The 15,390-nt window shown below is 34.6% G+C and overlaps 1 protein-coding gene across 2 annotated transcripts in view; it reads right to left on the reverse strand.

Annotated features, from left to right (window-relative positions):
* The window catches only part of LOC755834 (apoptosis-resistant E3 ubiquitin protein ligase 1), a 29,197-nt gene extending 14,541 nt beyond the window's left edge, over positions 1-14,656 (reverse strand). The window contains exons 1-5 of one of the 2 annotated variants that reach the window (XM_030999284.1): positions 14,020-14,650; positions 10,475-10,643; positions 6,040-6,275; positions 2,790-3,007; positions 1,862-2,090 (exon numbers count right to left, since the gene is read on the reverse strand). In XM_030999284.1, the coding sequence (XP_030855144.1) occupies positions 1,862-2,090; positions 2,790-3,007; positions 6,040-6,275; positions 10,475-10,643; positions 14,020-14,200 (1,033 nt within the window). In that variant the 5' untranslated portion in view covers positions 14,201-14,650. Of the gene's footprint in view, positions 1-1,861; positions 2,091-2,789; positions 3,008-6,039; positions 6,276-10,474; positions 10,644-14,019 lie in introns of both variants that reach the window. The other variant, XM_030999285.1, reaches the window with a different exon arrangement.
* Positions 14,657-15,390: the final 734 nt, after the last annotated feature.

Genomic DNA, 15,390 nt, shown 5'->3' on the forward strand with positions numbered 1-15,390 from the left:
TAGTCACTATCAATCTCTATGATTTGTATTTAATCATAAAGGACATTGTTGTCTCTCATTCTTAAAGTATTCTTAAGATAATGGCTGGCTCTTTATTACTTGAAAAATGAAGAAACCAAAACTAACACAATTCTGAACAGTATATGTGTACTTGAGGGCTTAAATAAAAATTCAAGACTATAGTGTGAAATCAAACTAAATTGATAATTTAAATTAAATCAATCATAAATTAGTAAATGGGTCATTAATGTTAAATATCTGTAACTTGTACATTGGAGGAATTCTATCCATTTCTTTTGAACACCAAATTTCTCAAAATATGATTTATTTATAATATAATTTTAAGGCACGTACAAGAATATAGAAACTGTGTCCAAAAGCATATTTTGAAAAGGGCCTTTCAAGAAATATTTCTTGACAGAAAAACAAAAATTCTGACAACATTTCTGTGTACAAAAAAAAATATGTTGGCTTCATTTACCCAATGTATCATTTATTGTCATGCTAAACTTCCATGTTACCTTGAACATTTTGGTAATAAAAAAATAAACACAAATACTGAAAGAAAATAATCCTGTGCTGTCAGAGGTAGGAGCATTCCACTAATTTTCTCAATGCACTGATCTCCAGAGGGAGCTTCATGCTAGACATTATTCATGTGTCTCCTGAATACATATAAGTGCACCACTCTAACACATTAGTCCCAATTCTCAAACACCCGAGGCGAGTACCCAAAGTGCACCTGCTTTCCATAATGCATATGGAATCATGTATCTAGCACACGATCTTCCGACCCACATCCCTGGAGACCGGTTATATACATGTATACATAAACACACAATGCATTTTTTTCTTCTTGGGGTCACACCACTTGGATATTCAGAACTGATAAGCTTTCAAAAGAACCTGATTTTAAAGGAGGAAAATACTTCAGGTACTCTGTGTACATGTGTCTACAGTATGTGGTAATATAAAACAACATACTGTACACTGTTTCAACATTTCAATATGAGGGGAAAATAAAATATCTTGTGACACTGATCAAGAAGGGTCAGAATGCATAAAAGTGATGATTACAGTATTAATTGAATCTTGTGAAATTTAAAAGAAGAACAAAAATAAGTAAAAGAAAAAGATAGAGATAGAGAGATGAAGAGAGAGAGAGAGAGAGAGAGAGAGAGAGGGAGAGAAAGAGAGTAGAGTAAGAGAGAGAAGTGGAAACCTACACAAAATTCTCAATCAATTACAGAAATGAACCATATAAAATATCAATACCGTCATTATATTCAGGAAGAAATAAATGTTCAATTATAATATATGCTCATTTCTATTTATTCATCTGAACAAGTTCAGATGAATTGAAGTTGTGCTTTTGCTCCATCATATTGTCGAATTGCCCCCATCTCACATGCAGTTTGCATACTGTTTACGGTATACCTGTACATTACTTCTCAACCCCAGATGGTATAACAAGGGAAAGAAGGGAATAAAGTTCATTTCAACATTTCATATTAGGTGTATTCAATCACTGGATCAGTGCCATATCTCAAGATTATGGAACCTAGCTAGGTTAACAAATAGTGCACCATCCACCCTTCCCTGTCCACAAAATAATGAGCTCTGTCAATTGATTTAATCGTTCTTCCTTTCCTCTGCTTTCACTTTCTCACTTTTACATTTGATATTTGCACCCTTTGAGTGCTGCCTGTGGCAAAGCCTCACCCATTCACAACTGATCAGCTAAAACAATGTTTTTGTTCACTTTCTCCCTTTTCTATTTTTGTTTACATTGTCCCACCCTGCCCCTGCCCCTGCCCCTCCCCTCTCCCACACACACAATACACCACCACTCTGGACTCACCGGCCAAGAACTCTCTAATGAAGGGGCTTCCCTTGATAGGAGTGGGACCCAGACGGATGGAGATGTTATAGAGTCCCGACCGACGTACAGTGAACGCACACTTGACTAAGTTATAGTCTGTCTCACTGTATTCTACGGAGCAGGCCATTCTCTGCTGACCGACCAGGATCTCAATGGCTAGCTGATCTGCATCAGAGATCGCATACTTCATGCCGTTCCTTTGGTAGAACTGAAAAGCAAAAAATGTAGAAAGCAGGAGATTTTATGAGTTTGAAAATGTTATTGTTGGTACCAGTAGTTTGTTTATAGAAACCAAAGAATGTTTTTTTAATAAAAAGCAACAATTTCCATCACTTTATGTTACCAAAAACTTGTGGTCAAAGTCTAATAAAATATACATCAAGAGGAATTGGTTCTCATATTTTCACAATCATAACACTTTTTCCTAAGGATAGAAAATGCTGAATACTACTTGGCTTTAGCTGAGCATCCATGATAAACCCTGAAACATATTTATAAAGAATGTCTTTCTATCATGTATGCATTAACTTCACATGGATTGAGAGCAGCAAATGTAGATTGATGTCTTGCTATAAAAGGATGTGAGTGCAATGGCAGTGATTAGAACTCATAACAATGAGATTTTAAAGTCCAGTGATTTAAATCCACTATTGTATTGTTTTGTATTGTATTTATTTTCCATCAATTAAACAACAATAACAAATATACATTTACAATCATGAAGACACACTTATAAAAGAAAGACAGAGGGATGGCCCTACTCAGTGTTGTTAGCACAACAATGCTGTTTTACAGAGGGGTCCCTATAAACTAGACTAAACCATGACAGATACTCGTAAATGATGTAGAATATAGAAAAGGTTTTCTCTTTATATGAAACTATTCACAAGGTTTTTATTGAACATACCTTGATAGTGAAAGACATGGTGTCACCCACAGGAACTGACCCCTCCCATCCCCAGTCCACCAGGCACCCGCATGGGTCAACCAAGCTTCCTGTGATGTAGTCGATGATGGGGGCATTCCTGCTACGAGAGGAGACCCCGCTGGCCTGAGCGGTACGGTAGTTCCCATTCACCCAGGCAAAACCAACAGCACATATCAATGTCGCAAGGGTGACATTGCCTGTAAAGACACAAGGTTAGAAATTCTCACTTAAAAAAAACCCCAGTGGAATTGGCCTAGATATAAGGAATTTCTTTTGGGTAAATTACAATGATCATTTGAATTCAAGACATATTTTATTGTTTGTTTGTATGTATGTCTGTTGGCTTGATTTGTATATTGTATAGTGTTTAGTAAAAAATATATTTCATATCTTTTATTATAAAAAAGGGTTGACTTTTATTTAAGGATTATGTTTCCTTTCAGGTTGCAACCTATTCAGTTTATTGTATGTCCTTGTGGAATATGCTCTCAATGCGTACTTTATGTTATATACATGTATCTGATTGTTATATGAAATGTTGTCTTTTTAACTGAATGAAATAGAATTCTTTTTCGATTCATTTTTAACTTAACGAGGTTGATCTGACCGATCTCAGTATGTTAAAATTGTTAATTCTACCTCTGGTAAAACTACCATGAAGTATGCATGGTGTACCCCAGGGTTCGGTAGGAGGACCACTGCTCTTTTCTCTTTATATGCAACCAATCAGCAAGATATTTCACAAACATTGTATTAGTTACCATTGTTACGCAGATGACATACAAATCTACCTATCTTTTAAGCCTACAATGTCTTCACTAACATCAGCTGTCGCAGTTGAAACATGTCTAGAAGAACTAAATTCTGGCTTATATCGAATGGCCTTAAGCTGAATGATGATAAATCTGAGTTTTATTATTAGGTTCAAAGCACATGTAACGAAAGGATGACTATCAATCGTGTCTTCTCCATATTGGTAGCACTTGTATCACTCGTAATTTGGGTGTTATATTTGATCAGGAAATGTCCTTTCGCAGTCATATAACCCATGTTGAACAGAGTGTATGTTATCAATTACGTAATCCTAGTCTCATAAGAAAGTGTTTCTCCAAACCTGCGGCCGAGATCTTGATTCATGCTTTAATTTCTTCTCGTTTAGATTTTGCAAATTTGTTGTTATGTAACCTTCCAAAAAAAGATGTCTCAAAACATCAACGACTACAAAACTCTGCAGCCCGCCTATTAACATTCACTAAAAAAATCTGATTCCATATCACCAATCCTTCGTTCTCTTCATTGACTGCCAGTTGCCAAAGGATTATCTTTAAAATTCTGTTACTAGTACATCATTCAGTTTACTCTCTTTCCCCCACATACCTGCCCAACTCTGTTTCCAAATATAATCCCACACAAAGTCTTCGCTCATCATCAGACAGACTATTGCTTCATACATTTAGAATAAAACATGCTGGGGGCTATTGGGCTTTCTCAACCATGGAATGAACTCCCTCTACAATTATGTCAACTGTCTTCAACAGAAACATTCAAATCACAACTGAAAACTAGATTTTTCTTTTTGTTGTAATTATTGCAATATTCTAATTTAATATGTCTAGGAGAATTTTTGTTTTCATCTAATGTATGTTACATGTATTTTTCTATATTTAAAGCGCCATGAGCATTATTAATATTATCTTTTTCACTCATAATATTTACAAATTTAAACATCAATGTTGTTTTAAATGTTATTTTTCATCTTGTGTATACATGTGCAATTCAGCTTTTTTATATGGCTGCAAAACATGTTGTCTATTGGTCTAATTTAACTTTTTTTAAATTTAATTGAAATGAATGGAACAAGTGAATCAACCATACCAAAACCATATTCGATGTGTTGTTAACAGATATTCTAGATGCTCTGTGGGTTTATCCCACGTACTGTAAAATCTAGAAACTCAGCTATTCTCATAAAACTCTTTTGTTCATTATGTCGACCGGTGATTGAGTACGGCATACCAACATGGCTCCCTCATCAAAAGAACCATACAGAGCTATCTAAAGTCTTCAAAGGCATTTTACCTGATTCTGTTTCCCTTACAAAGTTGCTTAATTCCTTATCATACACGGAACGCCTGTCTCGCCTAAAAATGCCCCCTCTGTATAACAGGCTTGTGTACTTATCAATGTCATTTGTAATGCTTAACACAGACTTTATGACATGCCTGAATATATGTTACCAGTCCCAAGTCATAGAAGAATCAATACACTTGTTTTCAACCATGAACTAGCAAGATGCAATAGTTTGAGATTTTTTTGTTTTTATGTTTTCCCCAGATTTTGGGAGCACCTCTCAGAGGAAGACAGAGACTTGTGTCTTGGTACCAATGTTTTCTAATTTTTCTAGGAATCAATAATGTTTCACAATTTTGCTAACTTCCAATCATTTCAATAATCATTTTCCATAATTTTGATGACTTCCAATCAAATCAATAAAAATGTTACACAATTTTGCTAAGTAGGTAAATGCTAACTTCCAATATTACTGTTTCCATGTGATTGTACAAACATACAATTTTCTGCATTTAGCATGCATTTATCATACATGCATAGTTTGAACAGCTCTTCTGATAATAATCCTAACATCAATCTATCCATATTACTGTATGGTAACAGACATTTTGCTGTATTTGTGTATCATATACCAAAATTAGTCTTTATTGTATGACATAAAATTATTTGCTACTGATCTCCCTCATATGTGCCTTATATGAGGGTTAACTTTAGTTACACCTTCATGTATATGTTTACCTTATCTTCATATTTGCTTTATGTACATGTATGCACCAGCCAATGTGGAGAGCCTCTCGACAGAATTCCTAAATTCTTTTAGGTGATCCCCATGCATTGGCTGGTGCTAAATATCATACTGTTAATGTTATATCATTTTGTCAACCCTGTGATGTTGTCTATGTATTGTTATCATCTTGCTTGAGTATGAAATAAAAGACAAATAAAATAAATAGACCTTCCTAAAATCAGTTTTTGTGTAAATATCTTCCACATCTTAAACTATGAAACTAAGGAAAACTGCAAGAAGAATGAAAGTACCTTGCAACCAACAGAGTTAAAGATATATCTGTATGATTGATTTCTAAAATTTATTTCATTTTCACTCAATAAAATATACTATGGAGGGCTACAAAGAAAGAAAGAAAAATATCCAACTTACCAAATGTCTGCACAAAATGTGTGATCCCGCTCCACATGCGCCTTGCCAGTGAGAAGTCTAGCTCATATGGGCGATCCGATGCCATCTGCTTCTCTACTGCCCTCTGTAGGTTGTTGAGTTCAAGGTATACGGCAATGGATTTGAGAGGGTCTTCGTCGTCCTGGGTTATGTCATCTAAATCAAGGTCCAGCACTTTATGAAGTTCGCTATACGCTGTGATGTCAAGATCATCAAGTCTGCGTTGAACAGATACACAAGAGAAAACATAATATATAAAGTTTAAATTTCATTCAGGTGATTAATTAAAAATAATGATTGTTTTAACCTGGTAGCTGTTAATTACCTTTCTTTTGTTATGTACATAAAAGCAGGCACAAAAGTACCACAAAGTGATAACAAAACCACATGATAAAAGAGAGAGAGAGAGAGAGAGAGAGAGAGAGAGAAAGATAAATAAAGATAACGATAATACTAATAACAATATAGTTTTTTTTTATAGTGCATTTCACTGCCATAGCGAAAGAGAGGGAGGGACTGGTAGATAGATAAATAAATATATATATAGAGAGAGTGAGAGAGAAAGAGAGAGGGGGGTTTTAAGAAGAGCCTGTACAATTATCCTCATCTGTGATCAATTTATCAATGCCAAGTTATTTGACTGATCATTTTGGATTTATTCTTAATATTAATTTACATATATATATATATATATTGTAAATATTTTAATATGAAATCACAAAGTGAAAAAACAATCTATGGAGAATATAAAACTTAATAAAACTGGTAGGGAACCACATTACCTATACACCCTTGCAAATAAATAATAACACAGACATGTTGCCCATGTACTGTACTGTCTGTACACATGCTGGGCGAGCCGTTTAATTACAAAAACAAGGTGTGTACACAGACATCTCCTAATTGAATAGAGAGCTCGCTTTAAAAGATAATTAATCATGTCAGTTTCCATGGTAACTTCTCCATTAGATAATTAATTTTGAAGTGAATGTTGTTACAGTTACAGTGGTTAGGCTGCACACATTGCACTACAAAGTAGCACACATCAGAGCACTGCAGGTTCAAGGTGAATATGTTTTACAGAAAGGTAGAACCAACATATTTGTTACATGTACCAGGTACTAGGTATTGTTTGACAGACCCCCTCGACTGATGAATTTAAAGTCACATTTGGTATAAAATTAAATTTTGCAAAATGTACTGGTAAAGTTAATGGGTAAAATAATTTAGTTTCAGTGATTCCTTACTTTGCATGAATAAATCCACATGAATCATCTACATATATATTTATATAATTCATGCATTCTAAAGTAGAGGTGTTGTGGTCTTGTGAATGTGTCTTTGGACTACGGATCACAAGGTATGGGTTCAAATCCCTGCCATGGCACCAATGTCCTTTGGAAAGACATCTACACTTATATATTGCCCTCTCTAGTCTCTACCATACATGTCTGCAAACTGCACTGTATGAATACACCCCCTTAGAATATATATAGAATGTGATGGTATTAGTTCTTGAGCAATCTAATAAGGTAGCCATGTTTTGATTGTCTGACTGAGTATGCCTCAGGGGGTGGATAGAAATTGAAAATATAATCCAGAAATTCATCATTTAATCATTTCAAGAAGGTCTGTCATACTGATATGAGATATCCTTTGAGTATGGCAACCACAATGAATTATTTAAGATGACAGGATATCATAGACATAGAGGGTTTCTGGTGAAATTGATGCCTAGAGAACACTTTGAGCTTGAATAATTAATAGTAATGCTTAGAGCCTTAGACAATAGACATGATAATTACTGCCATCTTGAAAGTGGATAAGTCTAAAAAGACATTAATCGCTTATCACTGCTATATGGGTTTGTGGAATAGAATCTTGTTTGTTTCAAAAGAGGGCCAAGGAATCTGATTAATCTTTTTTAAAACATAAAATGATAATGAGCACTAGATTTGTATTCTACATGTAACAACAACAACAATAAAATCAACAATAACAACATTAACAACAACATATTAATCTGAGATGATTGAGAACACAAAATAATGGTTGGATAATGTAAAAGTGCATTTCATCCAATGCCATTGCAATACACAAGGTCGTCAAATATCAGAATTCACATACATTCATTAAATATAACCAGTGTACAAAAAGTAGTGTACGTGTAGATAGATGCATTTTATAACAGACCCATCAAATAACATTTAATGGACTCTTTTCCCCTTCATGGCCTTCATAGGAACATGAGAGCTGAGCAAAGTAGTACAGGTACCACATTTAACCAACTTGGCCAATTAAGCCAATTTTCTTTAATTTGCAGCAATAACTGTAATAAATTTAGCACTCTGGGTTCGACACATGAACTTGTACTGTATATGGTGGACAATATCTCATTCTGTAGAATGCCAATTCGCTCAAAATAAATTTAAATTAAGAATGGCTAATAAAAGTATGTACAGTATCACAAAAATTCACAATCATGACGTAAGGAGCTAAAATCAAAAGCTTCAAAACTTGTTTGCACCTGCACTTCTTCAAACAACAACTGAAGATATATGTGATCTTGAAATACACACCTCTTGAACTAAGTTACAAAATACAATTCACAGAACTTGGAAATTACTGAGTGTTTTTAATCACTGGCAAATGTATTTATGATAGCAGGTTGCTCATTTCTAGGGCTGTAGATGAAAGTGAAACTTCTATGTTTTGAAAAGGAAAGCAAATACAATCTGGGAATCCAATATACATGTATCTGTTTACATCTGGGAGGGGGGGGGGGAGCTGACACATGGGCAAGTGTCCCTCCTGCTCAAAATTGTTATACTGTTTTAGCACTTTATAGTTGTAAAGATTTGTACTACAAAAAAGAGTTTGTATTCCTACACAAATTTTTGTTTTATTTTTACTACAGGTGTAGGTATACAAATGTACACTAAATTTTAATAGCTCTCTGTGGATAGTTTGAAACAGTTCTAATACACTGCGTATTATAATACCAAAAGCACAGTAGTATGGGAATGTGATCTGCTGCCACTTAACCTTTGAACATTTTCTGAGTTCCATTCACAAATTATGTGTGCTGGTAAGTGCTCTGGGCTGAATAACATTAGCTGCATGTTACAATCGCACATATGGGGTTGCAGTGCACTGCAGAAAAAGTGGAAATTGACAGTTATATACATGTAGGTAATCTTAACTCTAGTACACAAGAAACAGGTATAATCCCTCAATGTTTACATGCAAAGATATATGTTGCATGTTTGCAAATATTTGCATCGGTTACATAAGAACTAGGGGTACATTTTATTTATTGCCTTGGAAATGAAAGAAGGATTATTCTTCTCAATTATTGTATTAACAGTGACACTTGAGACAGATGTGCGGTGACAAGTTTAAACATTTGTGCATGATGATATTGATAAAGCTGTTGGATGCTAAGCACGAAATCTTAAATCTCAAATATCTTAAATGACAAGTAAAGACTCCCATATATGTAATGCATTTTAGCCAATCATTATGCTCCCCAAGGAAGATGTATAATAAAAGATATGTCGAAAATTTGTGAATGATTGGCTAAAATGCATTACATACATGTACATGTATATGTCTATGCGTGTGCCAGAGTCTTGTCTTGACTTATCTCATTTCTGTCTTATACAAGCCAATACATGAACTCTGAAGTATACATATAATGAACTGAACAGTTTCTTAAAAAATATAGAGAGATATTGTTCAAGAAAATTTTTAATTCAGGTCTGATTCGGGTATCTCAACTGTATGTATATATTTCTATAGTAAACTATGGTGTACAAGCACGAAACTATCTAAGAAGTACTTGATCAATGTCACTGTAATTAATCTTTCTTCGTGAACCTGTGCAGACTGCCATTTACACTGTACTCATGACATCACAACACTGCACAGTTTCTGCTGTGGCACATTTATTTATCCAAGTTGAAGTATCTAGGTACACAACAGGAAGCATGTCATTTGTGAGGCATACCGCAAATTGTTCAAACATGGTAGTACCAGTACATGTATGTGTAAACAGAGGTAATTTGCAAATACACACTCAAGGTTCTAAGCTTGAAAAATATTAAAATTTGCAAAATTGTACCCACCAAGTGTAAATACTTTTATAGAATCCAAATCTACAACCTTCTAACCTTTAGTAAAAACTGTTCAATCCACATGACTACAACACCACTAATACCCAACAACATTTGTTCTGCTGACAAGAATCATGAATGTCGAAGAAAAAAACACAAATGTGTGTAATTTACATCTGTCAATCAAAAATACATTAGCTGGAATGTTTGACTATTATTGAATAAATAATCAAAACAAATAAAAACTTGTTAATTAGATACATTGAGCATAAGAACCAAGGTTAGAAACTTGATCTACTTACTTCGGTAATAGACTAAGTGAAGAATAATCTTCCAACCATTGCTTCAGTAAGAGCTGGTCTTGTAACTCTTCAATGGCTGATTCAAGATGCTCCTTGTCACGTTGTTTGAGTCTTCGTAAGGCCCTCTGATTAACATCCAATTGGGCTGCCTCTTCTACACTCACACAGCCTGATCAAAAAAGAATGAAAAAGAATAAAGTTATGTTTGTTCTAAACTACTAAAGGCCAAGAAAGATAGTTGTTACTTGCAGATAATTATTAATTTCTGACAATTGAACAGAGAACTCTAACCATTTCACTCAAAGTGACTGCGTTGAAAACACACATCAGCAACAACATTTTCTTTCCCTTGGCAAGATATTCATATTTTCCCCAAACAAAATGTTGGCATGACATTAAATTGAGTATCATTAGCCAACTGCCATGATTCATTCCAAAACCAAACCTGTCTGTGATCTTACACATGTACATATAATATACATGTATAAATAATAATTTAAACAAATAGTTGTTACTTCTTCGTACAGGATATCAGGTAAGGGTAGATGTTAAGTGTAGGTTACAGTGAAAGCTATTTATAGTGCCATGGTAACAGGGCTGCATACACCACATTAGCAATGATTCATGGTTTGAGTCTAAGTTTATCAGAGAGACAGAGACTATCTTAGTTGTATGACAGGGTTATATGACATGGTCTGAAGTTTCAATATGAATGTGTAACAGCACATTTCTGCACTTGATGGCACTCCTTTCAGCTGCTTGCCTCACCTACCATCCCTGTAAAGTTATGAACCAGAGCAATATAGCACTGAGTTCCTATAGGAAATCTATTTCTTCAGATGGTCATATCTCAGCCAATACTTAGCATATTCAATTTGTTTTTGACATTCAGACATTATTTTTGATGCTCTTTCAGAAAATGAAGAAAATATTGAGAAATTCCAAAAATAGATTTTTTATGACATCACACTTCACCACTCTATAGCTTCCTGAGTAAGCTGCTAAAAGGATTACCTCATCATGTATCAAGTATCCACTATCCAGGCAAAACAAAGTTATGTAATCCATGTACATGTAAGCCTTTTAAAGTTCTGTTCTAATATTGAAATTAAAGACTCCCGATCGGTGACATGATATGGGTCCAGCCACTGAGAGGGAGCTGGGAGGGGAGGGGGAAGGGGTAGGGGAAAATCAGAGTTTCATGTTCCATTACATGAAAGGTAAATAAATACCATTAAGGTCATCATTTAGGGGAAGGTGTATTGTATTTAACATGTAGGGTCCTAATCCTATAAACTTTGCTGCACAAAGCTACTTTCTTTATTCCTTTAACTTGCCATGAATTCATCTAGACATATAAAAACAACAACCAAAATGAAAGAAAAAAAACAAACTTCCAGTTACAGTATTGTACCGGTATATCATTCTGAGAAGTGCAGTGATCACGTGCAAAACAAAAAACAAAATCAAAAGATCAGGCAGAAAAGGATTTGTTTTACAAGAAACTTGAAATTTTAACCCTGAAATGATTGGGTGCTTTTTCATACGGAACCCAATCCCCCCCACCCCCCCCCCCCCTCCGATCTCGAAACTTGGCACATAGGCGGGGCATCTTCTGGCGAATAAGTCCATAAACTTCCTGGTAAATAACATCTACATGTATCTCAAATGATTTTTAAAAAAAATAATGATTGCTAATTAATTATATAAATCTTCATATACAGTCAAACCTATATTATTTGCCACCTCTCTATAAAGGCCACCTGTCTATAGTACGGGTAGCGGTAGTTGATTTCTGTGTCTCCCTTGGGTGGCTTTAATTGACAGGTTTGACTGTATTGATGGTAAAAATACAATGTGTACAATACTGGAGAAATGTACATTCAGAAAGCCCTGGAAAGCTGGTAATACCGGTAAACAAATTAAATAAAAAAATAAAAAATAGAAAAAAAAACATTTAAAAACATATTAGATATAAAGTGTGTCTGGGAAGGGGGTGGGGGGATGAGAGAGAAATGGATTTACTGGATTCTGCCTCCAGCCCTATTCAATAGGACAATACATAATATACATAATGTATATTAAACTTTGGTGTGATAGAAAAGAGTACAATAGTAAAAGTCTGTTCATTAATTTCAAATCAAAACTACGATATTACCTAGCAAATAAACAAAGTTTTTTATTGACGAAACACAAAGAAATTTTTCAAGAAATGTTAAGGTTATAACTATTTAATTAAATACTTTAAAAAAAAAAATTATAATTGATGTAAATATGTATGAAATGTGAAATATGTGAAATAAAACACCTCGGCAAGAGGACAAGAAAAAAATAAATTAAATAGGCTCAATCCATTGCAGAACTTACTATGCACTGTTACTATGCAATCATATTTTTACTTTCATGATAAGCCTTCGAACAGAAAGTACTTAGCTCAAAGTACATGTACGTGCTAAACAAGCACACAAGCACACAAACACAATGGCCCGAATTCGCAAAGGAGGTTTATACCCTCATTTACATAAATTTATAACCCATGGTTTAAAAATTAGCGCAAAATAAGCGTACCTTGCCTTGCGCACGTCTAATATTGGACCTCTGACTTGTGTCATGCTTATTTTTAACCATGGGTTACATGTATGTAAATGAGGGTTTAAACCATGGGTTAAATCTAAACCTCCTTTGTGAATTCAGGCCAATGACTTCAAAGGTAATAATATTAAACTTGATATGCAAACATATTGCCAATTACTTACACTTACACAAAGTTTGGAAGAAAAAAATAATCTTGAATAGGACCAAACGAATTTGTGGCAAATGAAAATATTGATCAGCATTTAGAAGTCAAATGGCATACAGATTACAGAATGAATCATTGTAATGTATACCAAACTTAGCACCTCATCAACATTCTTCATCAGCAGCAGCATCACGGTCACCACAATAGCACCAGTCAAAACCACCACCAACCAATACCACCACTAAAACCACTACAACCACCACCACCACGATCATCGCCATCATGCCTTTGGAATTTGGAATGTTGCATCCCTGGCCCTTCTACCCTTCTCTCATTTATGCAGAGCAAAGTGTACAAAAACATGAATTCATTCAAGTACTGAATGGTTTCCTTCAAATGTTGGGGATCAAAGCAATAACTTGATATAAGTATAGCTGTTAATATAACATGTGTTATTAAAGAAATATTCTTGTCCATAATGATGTTAATCATGCAAATGACATCTTAACTTAAGGCTTACATGTAAAGTAAGTATCAAAAGAGGAAAAATCTACAAAAATATCCATGTTAAAACTAGTAAAAGAAAAAGTGAAAACACACAAGAAAATAAAAAATGACACAATCTATCTGACATAAACATAGACGTTAAACAACAATAAACAAAGTCAATCAATTGAAAAAAACACAAGAAAATAAAAAAATGACACAATCTATCTGACATAAACATAGATCTAGACGTTAAACAACAATAAACAAAGTCAATCAATTGAAAAAACATAAGTGTAATTTAAGGAGAATTAATTACCAGCGTCTCTCAGTTGCTTTTCAAGATGTGTCAACTCGTTTCCCTTCAACCAAGTTTGAAAAGGGGCTTCTTCCTCAGAACTAAATAACTGTGAAAATGCCGTTTTCAGAACAACGTATATCAGTATACATAACAATAACCTGGACAAATATTTGAAGACAGTCGTTGTCTCATCCGCCATAGTATTGTTTTACGGGTTGTTTACTTATCAAGATCACTTTATAAAGTCCACAATGAAATGAGCGAATGTGTTACAGCCGACAGGACGTTGAAGGAGGCCGACGGGGTTCTACTCGGCCGACCTCGGGTAGCTAGCGGTCGCCGTATCGCACGGTACCGTGTACTCAGCTACCAGCCCATGGATAAGGGCAAGGATCCGAACATTCGAAATGCAGTCAGCTCAGTTAATCGGTTAAAATATCTGATCCTCGAGAACTAAGTCACTTGTTACAGGAAAATGCAAGGTATGAGTATTATGGTAGGTTATGATCTATTCAAATCCAAACCATGCATCATATAAAATACTATAAACTCACAGAAATCCAGCAAAAATATATTTGCCAAGACAAGACGACGCGATCCCTGATCGAAGATTTAGCTTCCATTACAGACACCCGATATTCCTAATGTTTATGTTTACAAATTTAACGATTAAATTGACTATTTTATCATTTTTTACATCACTAAATCCAAAATTAGCTCTCATGGTGCCTTAAAATTGAATAATGTACTGCTCTATTCACAGAATGATGTTTATGATAAAATCTGATTAAAGACTGTTAATTCGACAGGTCTGACCACAGACTAACAACTCATAAATATTGCAATGCTATATTAATTTTCAGTAGACCTACAACTATGATTACTCATTCTTTTCAAACATTTACTCTCCAACAACTCTGTTTCTAATATCAAAAGAAATGAATATATTAGATTTTCTTTAATAGTTTTCAGTTTCACAATTTCTTTATTTTCTCAGTACTACGTCTTTTCTGGGAGACTTGCAACAACTGGGGAGCCGTTGATCTCTTTCTCTCTTAATTGTGCATAGTTTTTTCAAACAGATGAATATTATCATATCTCGTAGGCCTACTAGATCTACTTGATATATAACTCCTAACAAATAGGATAAAACAATAGAGATCGTTTTTAAAATAAAATAAACACTACATAAATGTTTGCTCTATTTCAAGCATGCCCTTCCAGTACGTGTGGAGTGCTCATGAGGCATCTAACAAAGCATAGCCAGTTCGGCATGGCATCCATGGCATCTAATAACACTACAGAGCGCCATCTCCCGCTTTTCGTTTGGTACCAAATTCAACTCTCAAAATACCACGAGTAGTAAGTAAATACATAAACAGCGAAAGG

The sequence above is a fragment of the Strongylocentrotus purpuratus genome, unplaced genomic scaffold (assembly GCF_000002235.5).
Source record: "Strongylocentrotus purpuratus isolate Spur 01 unplaced genomic scaffold, Spur_5.0 spur5_scaffold_5, whole genome shotgun sequence".
NCBI classification, from domain to species: Eukaryota; Metazoa; Echinodermata; class Echinoidea; order Camarodonta; family Strongylocentrotidae; genus Strongylocentrotus; species Strongylocentrotus purpuratus.